Genomic DNA, 14,705 nt, shown 5'->3' with positions numbered 1-14,705 from the left:
TGAGAACCTGAGCCCCTTCCAAGTACGCTAGTGTAGCTGGCAAAAGACACATATCAACTATCAACTATAAATAAAAGCTTATGCTGTATTCTCTTCCCACTGTTCCAGGGGAGTGCTTTTTCATTTTTGCACGTTTTAATAGCTTAGTTTAGAATATCGTTGTAACCTTCATCTTCTCTGTATGCTTCATGTGTTGTCTTCCTTTTTTGCTATGCTTGGAAGTGGGGGCTGGTGTTTTCTTATGTTAAGAGTGGAAAACTGATTTTTTCAAGGAAACAGATGGTAGAATAATTAGGGTCTGTTTATGTAGATTGTTTGAGCCCTGCATGAACACAAGCCAAGGTACTCACCAAGAAAAATTAATTTTGTAAAAAATTGATATTTTTGGAGAATTTGTGGTTAAAAAGTAGAAAAAAGTTTTGGGTCCACGTGCAAACTAAATTTGTTGGGAGAATGTGATTGAAAATGAGTTTGGAAAAAAATGAACTTTAAAATCTGAACCAAACAAGGGCTTTGTATCTCTTTAGATGAAGAAGTATTGATGAATTTCGTCTTTATATGAAGCATTTATTGCAGATTTGTTTCATATGCGCAAGAGATATGTCATTTTCTATTTGCTGGCAAAATAGGGTTGTCGATGCCAAAATTTTTATTAGTTTGGCTACTGAGGGAGTTCTGTTTGAGTTGTGATTGCTTGTGTCAGCCTTGCATAATTCTTGTCTTTAGTAGAATAAGCCCAAGGACAAGAGTAACATGCCTTCACATGCTAGATTTTATACCATGGTGTCATTCACACGAATTGAATAGGCTTGTGTTTATTATTAACCATGATCGTCCTTGGCTTGCCTTGCCTTTTAGAGCATGTTTGATAGGTCTCGTTGATGAAGAAAAAGATGGTAAAATTATGTCTATTGTATTGGCCAATCGTGTCCAACAGTGTGAACAAAATGTGTCAGTGAATCAAGAGAGTATTATCCCGTGGTTGGGGACTTGAGTCTAGATCTTTTCTGGTTTCACCATAACTTGCATCTGCAACAAGTGTGGTACCGAGAAATATGCAGTTGAATTTGTGTGATGGTGCTTGAGTTTGGACAACTCAGATGCTGGGGGAGGTGTCTAATAATAAGGCATTTGTCCAGTCCTCAGAACATGGGAAAAAAGTAATTGTCTGTCGAGGAAATTGAAGGCAGAGGGAGTGATCGTGCTTATTTTCATTAGACTTAGGAATGAATGTCTGCTCACATTTTTTTCCTACTCATTCCTGTCTTGTTATTTAGGAGTTGGCAGGTTCACATGGAACATTCTTGTACATTTATCTTGCCTTCATTCTCACTTGAAAACACATGATATTAGAAAACTTTAAAAAATGTCGAAATGAAAATGGGAAAAAAAAAATATTTAGGATGTAATCTCATTGTGTATATTACAGTTTGCCTGTCAATGCTTTTCTGACAGTTCACCTTTTTACAAGGCTTGCTTTTGTTGAGGAACACAACACTCTTCAGCATTGGACAATCTATGTTACCAAATAGGTTAAAATCGTTGTTTGGTAGGTTTGATTGATGGGATACGAAGCCCTCGTCCCCGTTAATTTCTATTACATTACATTACATTACATTTTTTCTCTTATTTTTAACCATACAATCTTTCATAAAATAATATCATACGTAAATCGAAAACTTTTACTTCCTTTTTAATCACTCATTTTTAAAAAAAAATACTATTCCACCCATTTGGAACTCTACAAAATGGGGGCCAAACAGGGCGAAGAATAGACTAACATTTCACTGCTTTTCCTGCCTAGCTACGATCTAGTGCAAGAAATTCACTGAACAATCTTCTTTTTCACTTCTTTGTCCACAATGTTCTTGTCAATTTGTTCATGATTATCCTCTGAATATTTGGAGAACATATTTATTATCTCCTTTTCATAGAGCATACTTCTCTCCTTTTCTTCACGGCATGATATTATAGGGAAATTTAGGATTGAACTACAAAAATTTTTCACGTGCTGTAGTTACGAGTTTATATTCAAAAGTGGAGTAATGGATCCATCCTTCTTAACCTGGCTCTCATGTTACAACACTCGTTAGTGTGGATGTCAAAATCGGGTGTGGTCACATGGGACTTAGCTTTACATATTTTAAAAAATTAGAGATTTAGAACTTAATTTATGAAGGTTTGTTAGGAAAATGTGTAATTGGCAATCTGTGACCAAAGGACCTATTTGTCAAAATTGTAAGTCAAGGACTAAATTGTACAGGTCAAATAGTTCAGGGACTAAAGTTGCAATTTAGTAAAGGTCATAGCATAGGTCTAGGGTAAAGTGGGATGCTTTGAAGATGCAAACGACGCGTTGATGTCGCTGGAGTTTCGCCCTGACCTTGCTAGAGCCAAAATTGCAGAACTGACCTCGCTGGAGTTTCGCTGGTCTATCGCCTGAGCGAAGGTACGTCGCTCGAGTTTCGCCAGGACCTCGCTCGAGCGACTGTGTTATCTGGCCTTTGGTAATTTTAATGCCTCGCGAATTTTTAACGCTCCATATTACCAAATTCGACCTACTATATAAACAAAACGTCCGATTTTCATTACGTGACCTTTGGCAAACATTAAAACAACAATTCCTCTCAACTTCCAAAGGATCAAGAGCCAAAATAAATTCTTTCTTTTCATCTTTGATTCTTATGGTTCTTTGAATAAAAACATCAACCCTCACAAAACCAAAACGCCCTTTCATATCTCCATATAAATTTCCAGAAGATCATCTGTTTGAAGATCCGGGAAGGAAATTGCTTGAAGAGCTGGAGTGCTTGGTGATTCACAGGAGGTAGAAGATATTCAAAGCTGGGATTTTGGCGCAGATCTGCAAAATCCAGGATAGCTGTGGTCGATACAGTAAGGAGGTCAGAATATTGTTAGAATCAATAATGTTTGACGTACTGTAAGTCAATATCTTCTATAGTGGATCTCTACTGGCTTGTGTCCGGAGTTTTTACCCAGTTGGGTTTTCTCCGTCAACATTTTGTTGTATTTTTCCTGTTTCCTGTTATTTATTTTTCAACCGGTAATTCAACTTAGGTAGATAAAGTATGTGAATGAATCTAGGCAATGCATAATTGATGTGACTTGTTGCATCAGTTAATTAATTGTTTTAATTCCGCATAAACACCTATTCACCCCCCTCTAGGTGTTGGTTGGGTCGAACTATTGCTTTTTCAAGGTTGATGATCCATAATCACACAACGTGAGGATGGGAGTCCAGTCCTAATTTTCTCTAATATTATGAAGAATTTTCAGAAAAACTATTCGAGGTTGCAAAAGAAGAGCTTGAAGGATATATTTGGCGATTAAAGTTATTGGATAATTAAATCGTCTTAGGCATTATAAGATAATTCGTGACAAGGGTAACTATGGAATTTGATGAAATTATGGCTAAATGAATCGTATTAAACATAAATGTAAGCCAAACGAAAAGATAATTGCATTTTTTTTTTTTTTTACCACACGTGTGATTGTTTCGTTAGTTTCTCAAGAACAAACTGTGACATCGTGTTTAGGGAAAGAAATATTAATAATGAATTTTTTTCCCGAAAATTGAGTTAGAATTTGCAATAAGACTGTAAATTTTGTAAAAAGATTTGTTATTTATTAAACTAATAAAGAAATTGAATCTCTAAGTTCACTTTACATTTTTTCCATCGACTATAACTTTCACACTCATAGATTATAATTAATGCATGTTTTGTGCATTTAACGTGACAATGAGACCTTACTTTCTTAATATTGTCTTATCTAACGTATTGAGTATATCCATTTCGTTATGTCACTTCGCAACCTTACGTACCCTTTTGCATCAGTTAGTTTCTTGCCCCTACATTCCACATGCTTTTGTTCAAACACCATCTAATTCCTCATAATCATATGCTCACCCCTATCCCAACCCGTGTGTATATATACCTTACCTTTTCTCGTAACCTCCAATTCTCAGCCACCTCTCAAGTTTTCTATATTTTCTTTTCACTATACTGATACAAAGAAATGACTCTGAGGAAAACCAACAAAAATATTCAGGCAGCTGCACTGAAGCAAATCTTGAAAAGATGTTCAAGCTTTGGCAAGAAAAACGATGTCCCGAAAGGGCATTTTGTTGTATATGTTGGTGAAAATAGAAGCAGATACATCATTTCTATAGCATGGTTAGGAGACACAGAATTTCAAAGTTTGCTTCAAAGAGCAGAAGAAGAGTTTGGGTTTCATCATGATATGGGCCTTACTATTCCTTGTGATGAAGATGAATTTTTCTCTTTGATATCCAATCCATATTAATATGATGATTGATTTTTTATTTTTTACTAATTGGGATAGTAAATTGATTGAAAAAGGTGATCTAGTCGCACCTTCTAGTATAACGATTTTTTTAACGACACAGTCGTTTTGCACCTTTCATGTCGAATTTGTATGTTGATCTCAATTTGTAAAATTCTGATTGCTTATTATGAGGTATATTGCAGATATTAATTTTTTTCTTTGCCACATAGATTCTTATTTGTTTGTTATGCTTAACGTAAAGAAAGAACGTTATAGGGATGTTAGCATGCTGGAACTGAGGAAATTCATGTAATTGTTAACTATTACCTTTCTTCAATCCATCAGTTAGCAATATAATGTACATACCATGCGTTTACAACAAAATGAAAGTTTCATTATGTGATGGAAAGAAACTCTTTAACATCAAATTTTTTTTAGTAGTAGAATTGCAAAACAATAATCGACCACAACAAACTAGGTTCCGTATTATACTTCAATATTACAGAGAAAATTAAATGAAGTACTCTATAGTATACAAAGTACTGAAAGATGTTTTTCACCTCGTCCGTGACATACAAAGCTGTCAAAATAGAAAGCCTGGGGCCATTTAGTAGAGGTTTTTAAAAGTCAAAAGTTGTTTATGAGATCAAAAAATTGCTTTTGAATATAGTTGGATAACTTCTAGAAGTTCTTTATTTGTTTAGAAGAGCTTTTAACAAAAGTTGACAAAAGATAATTTTCTCGAAGAGTTCTTCGGTGAGAAACAGAAGCATTGGCAAACTGACCATTAATATCAAGGGTCCCATTTGCTATGGTACCCACGAACCTTATCAACTTAACAATTTGTTCTTCCACTTGAGACTACAACCTTTTCTTTAATAGTCAAGAAGAGGATAGAAAAAAATGAAATAATCTTATCCCTTATCATAGATTTGGGTTATTGAAAAATATAAACACTTTAGGACCTTATTAATAAATAAATACTACTAATTATTTAAATAAATTAGAATGTATTGTTATCTAATTTACTTGAAGAAACTAATAAAGATTGTGAAGTCTAATAGATTGTCTCAATGAGCATAGTCGCATATTATTTATTGAATCAAGTCACTAAAATTGTTAGACAAAGAAAGAATTTATTTATTTATTTATACTCATATTGTACGAGTAGTTAACCGAATGAAATTAATTTGTCTAATGTGATATCATGTTTATAAATACTTGCTAAAGAAGTTATATCACTTTTTTTATCTGTATATTTCATGGGATTTACAAGAACTACCTATGTATTCATCACTCATTTTTTTCACCTTCAAAAAATGCTAAATAAATTATTTTGAACGTCCATCGAATCCATTTGGTTAAGAGAGTTATGAGATAGGATGTGAACGAAATTATTGGAAAACTTGTCATATGCTTTAGATTGGATTGTTTTATTAAGTTGTGATAATTTGTTGAGTAGGGTGATTGAGTTTTGTGTTGGTAGACATATTGTCGTGTCGAATATGGAGGACATTGTAGTATTGAGAGGTCAAATATGGTGATTTATTGTCATTGTTTTTATATTGATTTGTATTGTCATGTGATAGACTCAATCTTGCAAGAGTTGAATGATCGTTTTCCAGAGATTCATTTGCAGCTTTTGATAAAGATAAATTGCTACATCTTGCTCAGTTATATCCTTTGGGCTTCAATAGTGAAAAGCTTTTATTACTTTGACCTCAACTTGACAAGTCTCTTATGCTTGTGAGAATGGAAGAAGCTTCCTCTAACCTCAATAGCATATCTTGTGCAGCTCAGAAGTTGGTTGAAACAAGAAGTTCTTGTTATTTTCTATTGGTTTATAGGTTGATTACCTTGGTTTTGATATTACCTGTAACAACTGCAAGTGTTGAAAGGTATTCTCTACTATGAATCTAATCAAGATTGACTTGGGAAACAAAATGAGAGATGATTGGTTGAATGACAATTTGGTAGTTTACGAGGAGATATAGATTTTTGGGAAAGTTGAGAATAAAGCAACATTGCAATGTTTTCAAAATATAAGACCCTGTAGAATCTAGTTTTTTATAAGTTTACAGTTACAAATAAGGTTGTATCGTATATTTTTTTAGTATTTTGGGTTGTATTTAATTACATTTTCATATGTATAGAATTTCTATATTTTTGTGCATTTACATATGTATTGGACAATTTTTAATATTATTTAATTAAATACTAATAAACAACAGTACTATTACGATCGTTGAGTAAACGGTCAACGATTGACGTCCACCATGGCTAACCTCCATCCTAGATTTGCCACTACACATGATTACACCTAAGGATGACCATCAACTAGGACATATTTATCATGTAGTTGTGTCATTAATGTATTTGTTGATGCTAAATTTGATTAACAAGGATATTGGGAAATTCAAATATTCGGTATCGAACCTAAGGTTTTCGTAATTAGAAAAGCTTTCTTGCAAAGGAGAGAAATGGTCTTCCATGTATATTCAAACTTTTAACTGTTTATTAAGTATGAAGAAAAATATTTCAAATAAGGTGTGTGTGTGCGTGTGTGTGTATATATATATATATATATATAAGCAAGCCCCACGGCCAATCCAGCAACAATAACAGAAGCGGTAGAAATCAGTGGATTCATGATAAGTTCCTCGTACCAAAAAAAAATTAAAAGAATAAATAAATAAATAAATAAATATATATATATATATATATATATATTATGTGGTTTTCATTACTATTGTTGCGGTAAACCTTTAAGACACCCAATATATGTAAACTTTTTATGTCGAATGATCAAGTTAAAGTTCAGTGACTTAATAGCAATTAGGGTAAAAGTTGGGTGACTACTGGTGCACTTGTTGAAATATGGCCAAATAGCCAATCTATGGATGGCAAAGTGCTCCATTTCGCTCGAAGAACCTGCTCCAACTCTATTTTATTACTATTTATTTATTTATTTATTTATTATTTATTTATTATTATTATTATTTTTATCTTTTCAAATTTAAACCATATGAAAAGATAAAAATTGAATCGTTAACACGGCTTTAAACAAAAATATTTTGATCTTCGCTTGCCATGCCCAATCCCCTCCCACCTTTCGAAAATCTTTGGCAGAATAGGGAACAGTGGCCCTGCCCCTGCCCTTGGATCATGGTTATAGAAAATTACATCATTAATTCTTCAAAACAAATCATACATTTTTTTTATTTTTTATTTTATACATTTTATCAACACGAACAATCTACATTCCTTGGTTATCTTTTTTATATCCCTCTAATCTCCTAAAATATGATGTATGTTTCAATGCACCGCACATGCCAATATAGAATAATAATGTATTTTACCTAATTGTTAGCCAGATGGTAGACCATTATATAGAGATAATGATAGAACAATATCGTACTTTTAGCATAACTTGATAGTAACGAGTCATCACTTAACAACCTCCTAAAGTTGAAGGAATTTTGAGACAACAAGCTATGTATGTGTTTCAAATCAATATTTTCATTTCCAGACCACACAATCTTCTTGTCAACCGACCAAACCTCTCAATTTGCCTAACCAAATGCTAACAAAGTCATTATGCAAATACGGCACGAATATTAGACATCACAAATCAAATAGAAAATTAAGTACACACACATGTAGGTGGATGCAAGCTTGTCTCTCTTTCTTTTCTTTAAAAAAAGAAAAAGAAAAAGAAAAAGAAAAATATCCTGAAGAGAATTAATAAGATTCGATGAGTCCATAAAGTTTCTCCGGTGCCATGTATTTAATTATTTTTCAAAGAGCAAAGACTTCATTTAACACATATCATCCAGGATGGTGAATGAAGAGAAACCAGAATACAATCGGTCCAAATACAAAGGTTCCTATATATAGTTGCATACGAAGCAAGATAATGGGTCATGGATAGAGCTATGAATTTATTCGAGTAAGGGTATGACTTAAAGTGTGTTTTATAAAAATGTAAAATGTTAGGACACGTTTGATAGTGAATCTATGTTGTAATTTGCTCAAATTATAATAACGAGAATTAGGTTGTTTCTAGAAACTCTTCAAGTAGGGAAAGTCATGGAAAATGGCCCCAAAAACAGAGTGAGATGTGAAATATCGTAGTTCGACCCAATCAACGCTTAGAGGGGGGTGAATAGGTGTTTATGCGGGATTTTCTTTTTCAATCAATTAATAATTGCAACACGTCACAAAAATTAATTTGTCCAGATCAGTTCACATGCTTTACTATCCTATGTTTGGATATCGGTCATAAATTAATTGCTGAAAGATAAATAACACAATTGTTCGATGACGGAGAAACCCCAATGTGGGTAAAACTCCGGGCCCAAACCAATAGGAATCCACTATAAACGTAAATAAAACTTACAATCAGCCAGACTCAACCTACACTGATTTTTCTGACATCCTGACCATAGTTTCCTCCAGGCCTTCCTGGAATGCGTGATCCTGCACCAACTCCTGGCACATAGCTCTTCTGGATTGCGTGCTACACCAATTCTCGAATCTTGATTTTGTCTATCTCCTGTGGATTCAAGAGAACTACCTGTTCTCTAATGATCGTGACTCCGATCTCCTTCCTCGATCTTTAAGAATCAACAAAGGTACTAGAAGATTGTGTTGTGGTGTTTGGTGAATGTTGATTTGATATTTTTCATGTAATTGATCAAATCAAATATGGGGTTGAATAAGAAGGTTAAAGTGTCGGAGAGTTTTCTTCAATTTTAATACCTTGAGAGCACATCTCAAAATCGGCGCAGTTTTTCTCATGTACATGTATTTTGATATTTCTAGTCGGATTAAAATGTTGAAAAAAGAAAAATAGGATTTTATGGGTAACACTGTCGCTCGAGCGACAAGCGAGCGACGCTGTCTCGCTCGAGCGAAGTGGGGGTGAGAAGCGAGCGACGACCATTCTGTTTTTGTCGCTTGAGCGACCACTTGGCGAGCAGCTAGCGAAACTTCAACGACACATCATGTCCTACTTCATAGCTTGAACCCTAGCACACTTTTCCAAAATTACAATTGAGTCCCTCATTTTTTACACATGTACACAATGACCCCTGACCTTTAATAATTGATAAATTTACCCAAACTTTTGAGCATTTACAATTGTACCCTTTTGCTCACAGAATAGCCAACACAAAATTTAACAAACTCCCCTTTTGATATTCTGTGACAAAACCAAATTACAGCAACATGAACTACAATGACAATCCAATACACTGACTCAACTCACTGTTGCCTTGTCATCTTTCAACCTATCTCCTGAAATTACAACTCACATACCCACTGTAAAAGCACGAGAACGGTAATATAAGTAAACATAAAAGATAAAGAGTCATGAATAGCCATAACGTTGTACCAATATGCTAGATTAAGAAATAATATCAATGTAAGTCAAACCACCAAAAACATACATCAATAGTGCAAAACATCAATACATAATCTAGCCAAAAATATTTATAGTACATTTTCAAAGTACTTTATCATTATAAATCCCAAAAATTAACAACCCACTCCCCCTTTTTGTCACAAATGGCAAGGGCAACTCCAACCAACTAAGCAGGACCATCATCTCCGCCATCCACGTCCTCAGAATCCTCAACGTCAGACTCATAATCCCAGTGCTCGCGCATCCATCGAATACCACGCTGAACAAGAGCAATGGCCCCTCGCAATGTAGCAAACTCCGCAGTATGACGCTCAGACGCAGCTCGTAACTGAGTAATGTCAGCCATCATGCGGGCCTGCTGCTCAATGAGAATCGACATTTGACCCATAAGTGCGACAGTGGGGTCAACAGGAACAGTAGCCGGAGCAGGCTGGTCGGGTGGCGGAATGGAAGTGGAAGAAGAGGAAATATCGGAAGTGGATGGAGGAACCTCGAAAGGAGGCGGACGAATAGCTGAGAGATCAACAAGTAAATCACCCAAAGGATCAGCGGGCACTGTCAGGTCGACAGGCTCAGCTGGCTCAAAAGGAGCAGATGCAGAGGTAGAAGAAGTGACATGTGATCTACTTTGAGAGATCGTAGTGTGCCCTATGGGACGAAGCACTCGTCGTGAGACCCCATCGGGAAATGAAGCCCCAAGTGGTGGATCAAGCAAGCATAAGGCAGACCAATCCGATGACTGGAAGTGCGAAAGGTACGCAGAATGTGTTGGCAAATGAAGGTAGGTAGGTCAATCGAATCCCCATGCAGTAAAGTAAAAAGAAACCTCGCCTTTTCCATAGGTAGGGAAGAAGTGTGAGAGATTGGCCACAGATTTGTACACACAATGCGTAACAAAATCTACCTATCAATAGGGAGCGAACCAGTGCGGATCGCCTCAGGCCCACCTCTTAAAGGGCTATTATACAAAGTGGACCGAATCAGAGAATCGATCGGAATAGAATCATCTGAGAGATATGGGTAAACCGGGTGAATGACCCGGGGAACATGTATGGAACTGAAAATAACATCTGGTGAAATCCTAAGGGTTTGACCCCGCAGGAACACCCGGAAGGACTAACCACTAATGTCATGGATGTTCGTATAGAATTCCTGAACAAGAAGACTAGGCGGGGGATATAACCCAATCAGCAAGGATTCCCAACCTTGAGAAGTAAAGATAGCGGCCACATTAGGGAATAGGTCGGATAGAGTAACCTCACGCTCTACTAGGACAGGACGACGGGAAAATTGGCTCCCAAAGACTTCTTGAGCAGTAAAGGAAATGAACCGAGAAAGACTAAACGAACCCGAACCACTACCAGGCCGAGCTGTGGTCCTAGCCCTCTTGGGTGCCATTTGCAATGCGAGATGTAGAAGATAAATCAATCCCCAAGGAAAACGCAAACCCTAAAGTGCAATCACACACAAGCCTAAGGACGATGACCAAGACGGAAGTGATTTGGACTAGACATAAACAAGATCAAGATGAGATTTTGACACACATAAAAACTTCTAATATCTATTGAGAATTGATGAGTCCCAGTTCAAACAACCCTCCAAACGCAGTACATGCAATAACGGAACAGTATAAGCACCGATTTGTTAGGTGATAGGTGTGAAGTTTGATGACTTAATAGGAGAAGTGTGCACGTCACGTTATTGGAAAGAAGATCACATAAATAATTAAAACACATTTTTAGTACCCCAAGACACCAATCACACATGAGAAATGGCACACAATGGGCAAGAGAAGCAAGGTTATGGTGATGAGACATTTCATCGGACACATTGTAGGCACAAGGAAGATAAGCTACAAATGCAATAATGCAAGAGACACCCAACAATCCATAACAACACCATCTACCCAGCATACCAAAAACACCCAAGCCTAAAGGAACCAAATGGCGAAAAAAAAAACAAAAAATAACCAACAAACAAATCGAAAAATCAAGGCACTTACCAAAAGGGAGTAATGAATCACCAAGCAATGCACACAAGGAAGGGGAATGGAAGCTTCACACGTGAGAAATCAGTGGCAAATCGACCAAAGAGTGGTGATTTGAGAGAAAAAACGAGAGAGAGATGGGAAGAAATGAAAAAAAATGAGACGGAACCGGCAGGAGAAAATTAAAACTCTCGCTGTCGCTCAAGTGAGACTCAAGCGAACAGCGAGCGACAAAGGCATTGCTTCTGTCGCTCGAGCAAGCTCCCAGCGACAAGCGAGCGACAGGGAAATGACAAAAATAGCACCTAAACTTGAAAATTTGAAAAGTTAGGCCCTTATTTAAAACTTTGCAAAGTAACAGCACTTTAGAAATTTTCAAAAATAGCACCTTTTTCAGAAATTTGAATTTAGACCCCAATGTTTTTTTTAAATTTTATTTTATTATTATTTTTTTGTTTTAAAATTTAAAATACACGAACAATGCGGAGGCAGTTGGTCCAATCAAAGGCAAAAGATCACAAATAAGGCATGCACAGTGATTAGAAAATGTTTTCCCACACACCGGGACCAAGTACAGATGAAGTAAATTGTATATGTGACCCCTCGTGAAACGTACCACTCATTCCAAGCAATTAAGACTCAAAACCTTAAATTCGTGAGAAGAGACAGTCAAATTACCGACGTAGGAGTCAACACTTAGATGTTTGAAGGTCAAGTCCAATGCCACTAGGACCTATACTTCGTTAAAATATGGTGTAAAACTGTTCTTTCTTCCCCTGTCATTAAAGACCTCAAAATTTTTATTTTTTTATAGATATTTTTTGTTATCTTACGTGCAATCCGATCTCCATTAAACTATGAAGAAGACCCCTTTAACGAGCGTTGGGTCGGTAACTCCCAAACCAGTTGGCTTTAGGGCACTAAGTTATAAAAAACCCCTCAGACTTAATTGCTCAAGTTATCTAGGCTCCGAAAATAGGTATAAAATGTGATATAATAAATACTTTGTGGAAACACTCGGAGGTACACTGGAAGTTAGGTCATCTAGTTCAAGATCAATTCAAATTCAATGTCTACTCAACGACAGATGATAGTCATCCCAAGTCTCACACATGCGGTCAAGACTCACTCACGCGGTTCTAGTGTGTGTTGTGCAAATATAATATGAAGTGACATATACTAAGTAGGATAAGTGATGGGAATTAGAAACTAATCATGTGTAGAATGCACATTTGATTTCAAATTGCAACTCCGAGAGAACAACTACAATGCAAAAAATGACATGTGATGATCAATCCCCCCTTTATTTTATTTTATTTTATTATTATTTTTATTTTGTTTATTGATATAAGAAAAACGACAGATGCAAATGAACACACAAAGGTAACGTAATGAATGCAGAAAAGAATCCATGCATCTATGAAGATGATCGGAGAGGAACACAGATGCCAACAACCTTCCTAAGTGACTCGAATCTAAACCCATCTAGAGGTTTAGTGAACAGATCAACAAGTTGATTTTCAATAGAGGTGTTCAAGAGATAGCACATTGGACTCAACTAGCTCTCGAATAAAGTGATGGAGAATGTTAATGTGTTTGATCCTAGAATGCTGAACCGAATTTTTTGATATGTTGATAGCACTAGTATTGTCACAGAAAACAGTCATAGTACCCTGATTTATCCCATAGTCACTTAGCATTTGTTTCATCCAAAGCAGTTGAGTGCAACAGCTACCAGCTGTAATGTATTCTGCCTCGGCTGTGGACAAGGAGACTGAGTTTTGTTTCTTACTCATCCATGAGACAAGATTAGAATCAACATAGAAACATCCACCCGAGGTACTTTTTCTATCATCAGCGTTTCCGGTCCAATCGGCATCAGAATAGCCGGCTAATTCTAGATTGGACTCTCTGAAATACAAGATCCCATGATCTACTGTCCAATTGACATATCTAATAATGCGCCTCACTGCACTTAGATGGGACTCCTTAGGATCAGCTTGAAATCTAGCACAAACACCAACACTAAACGCTATGTTAGGTCTACTGACTGTAAGATATAGTAAACTGCCTATCATGCTCCTATACACAGTCTGGTTAGCACTCTTACTTGTAGGATCATGTCCTAACTTAACATTTGTGCTTATGGGTGTCCTTGTGTGTTTCTTACTATCCAAGCCAAATCTCTTCACAAGGTCTTTGGCATATTTTGATTGAAAGATAAACAACCCACAATCAATTTGCTTTACTTGAAGACCAAGGAAGTAACTTAGCTCTCCAACCATGCTCATTTCAAATTCTTGCTTCATGCATTCAGCAAATTCAAGAGAAAGGGAGTCAATGGGAGAGCCAAAGATGATGTCATTGACATAGATCTGAGCTACAGTGATAGTTTCTTCAACATGTCTAATGAATAAGATTCTGTCAGCACCACCTTGTGAAAACCCATGCTCAACGAGGTAAGTGGTGAGTCTGTCATACCAAGCTCTAGGAGCTTGTTTCAGGCTATACAGTGCTTTATTTAGTTTGTAGACATAATCAGGAAACTTAAGGTCAATGGATCCTTTTGGCTGTTCAACATACGTCTCTTCTTGGAGTATTCCATTCAGGAATGCACTCTTGACATCTATTTGATATAGCTTGAACCCTAAGGTACATGCAACCGCAAGAAGAATACGAATGGACTCAAGACGAGCAACTGGGGCAAAAGTCTCATCAAAATCTACCCCTTCCACCTGAGTGTAGCCCTGGGCAACTAGTCTAGCCTTATTTCTAGTTATAGTACCTTGGTCATCGGTATTGTTCTTGAAAATCCACTTAGTACCACCTATCACATTAGAGTTATCAGGCCTAGGCACTAGATTCCAAACATTATTTCGAACAAATTGATTAAGCTTCTCATGCATGGCATTCACCCAGCATTCATCTCTAAGGGCTTCCTCTACTTTCTTAGGTTCTATCTAGGATACATAGCTAGTATATGTT

At 36.4% G+C, this 14,705-nt stretch overlaps 1 protein-coding gene across 1 annotated transcript; it reads left to right on the top strand.

Moving 5' to 3' along the window:
* The first annotated feature begins 3,970 nt into the window (after positions 1-3,970).
* LOC111402740 (auxin-responsive protein SAUR50-like) lies at positions 3,971-4,588 on the top strand. Its single transcript, XM_023031080.1, has one exon. The coding sequence runs from the start codon at positions 4,039-4,041 to the stop codon at positions 4,324-4,326; it is 288 nt and encodes a 95-aa protein (XP_022886848.1). The 5' UTR covers positions 3,971-4,038; the 3' UTR covers positions 4,327-4,588.
* The last annotated feature ends 10,117 nt before the right edge of the window (positions 4,589-14,705 follow it).

The sequence above is a fragment of the Olea europaea genome, chromosome 10, assembly GCF_002742605.1.
Source record: "Olea europaea var. sylvestris chromosome 10, O_europaea_v1, whole genome shotgun sequence".
In the NCBI taxonomy this organism is placed as follows: Eukaryota; Viridiplantae; Streptophyta; class Magnoliopsida; order Lamiales; family Oleaceae; genus Olea; species Olea europaea.
Note: the sequence above shows the minus strand (reverse complement) of the source record. Positions and strands in the feature narration are given on the sequence as shown.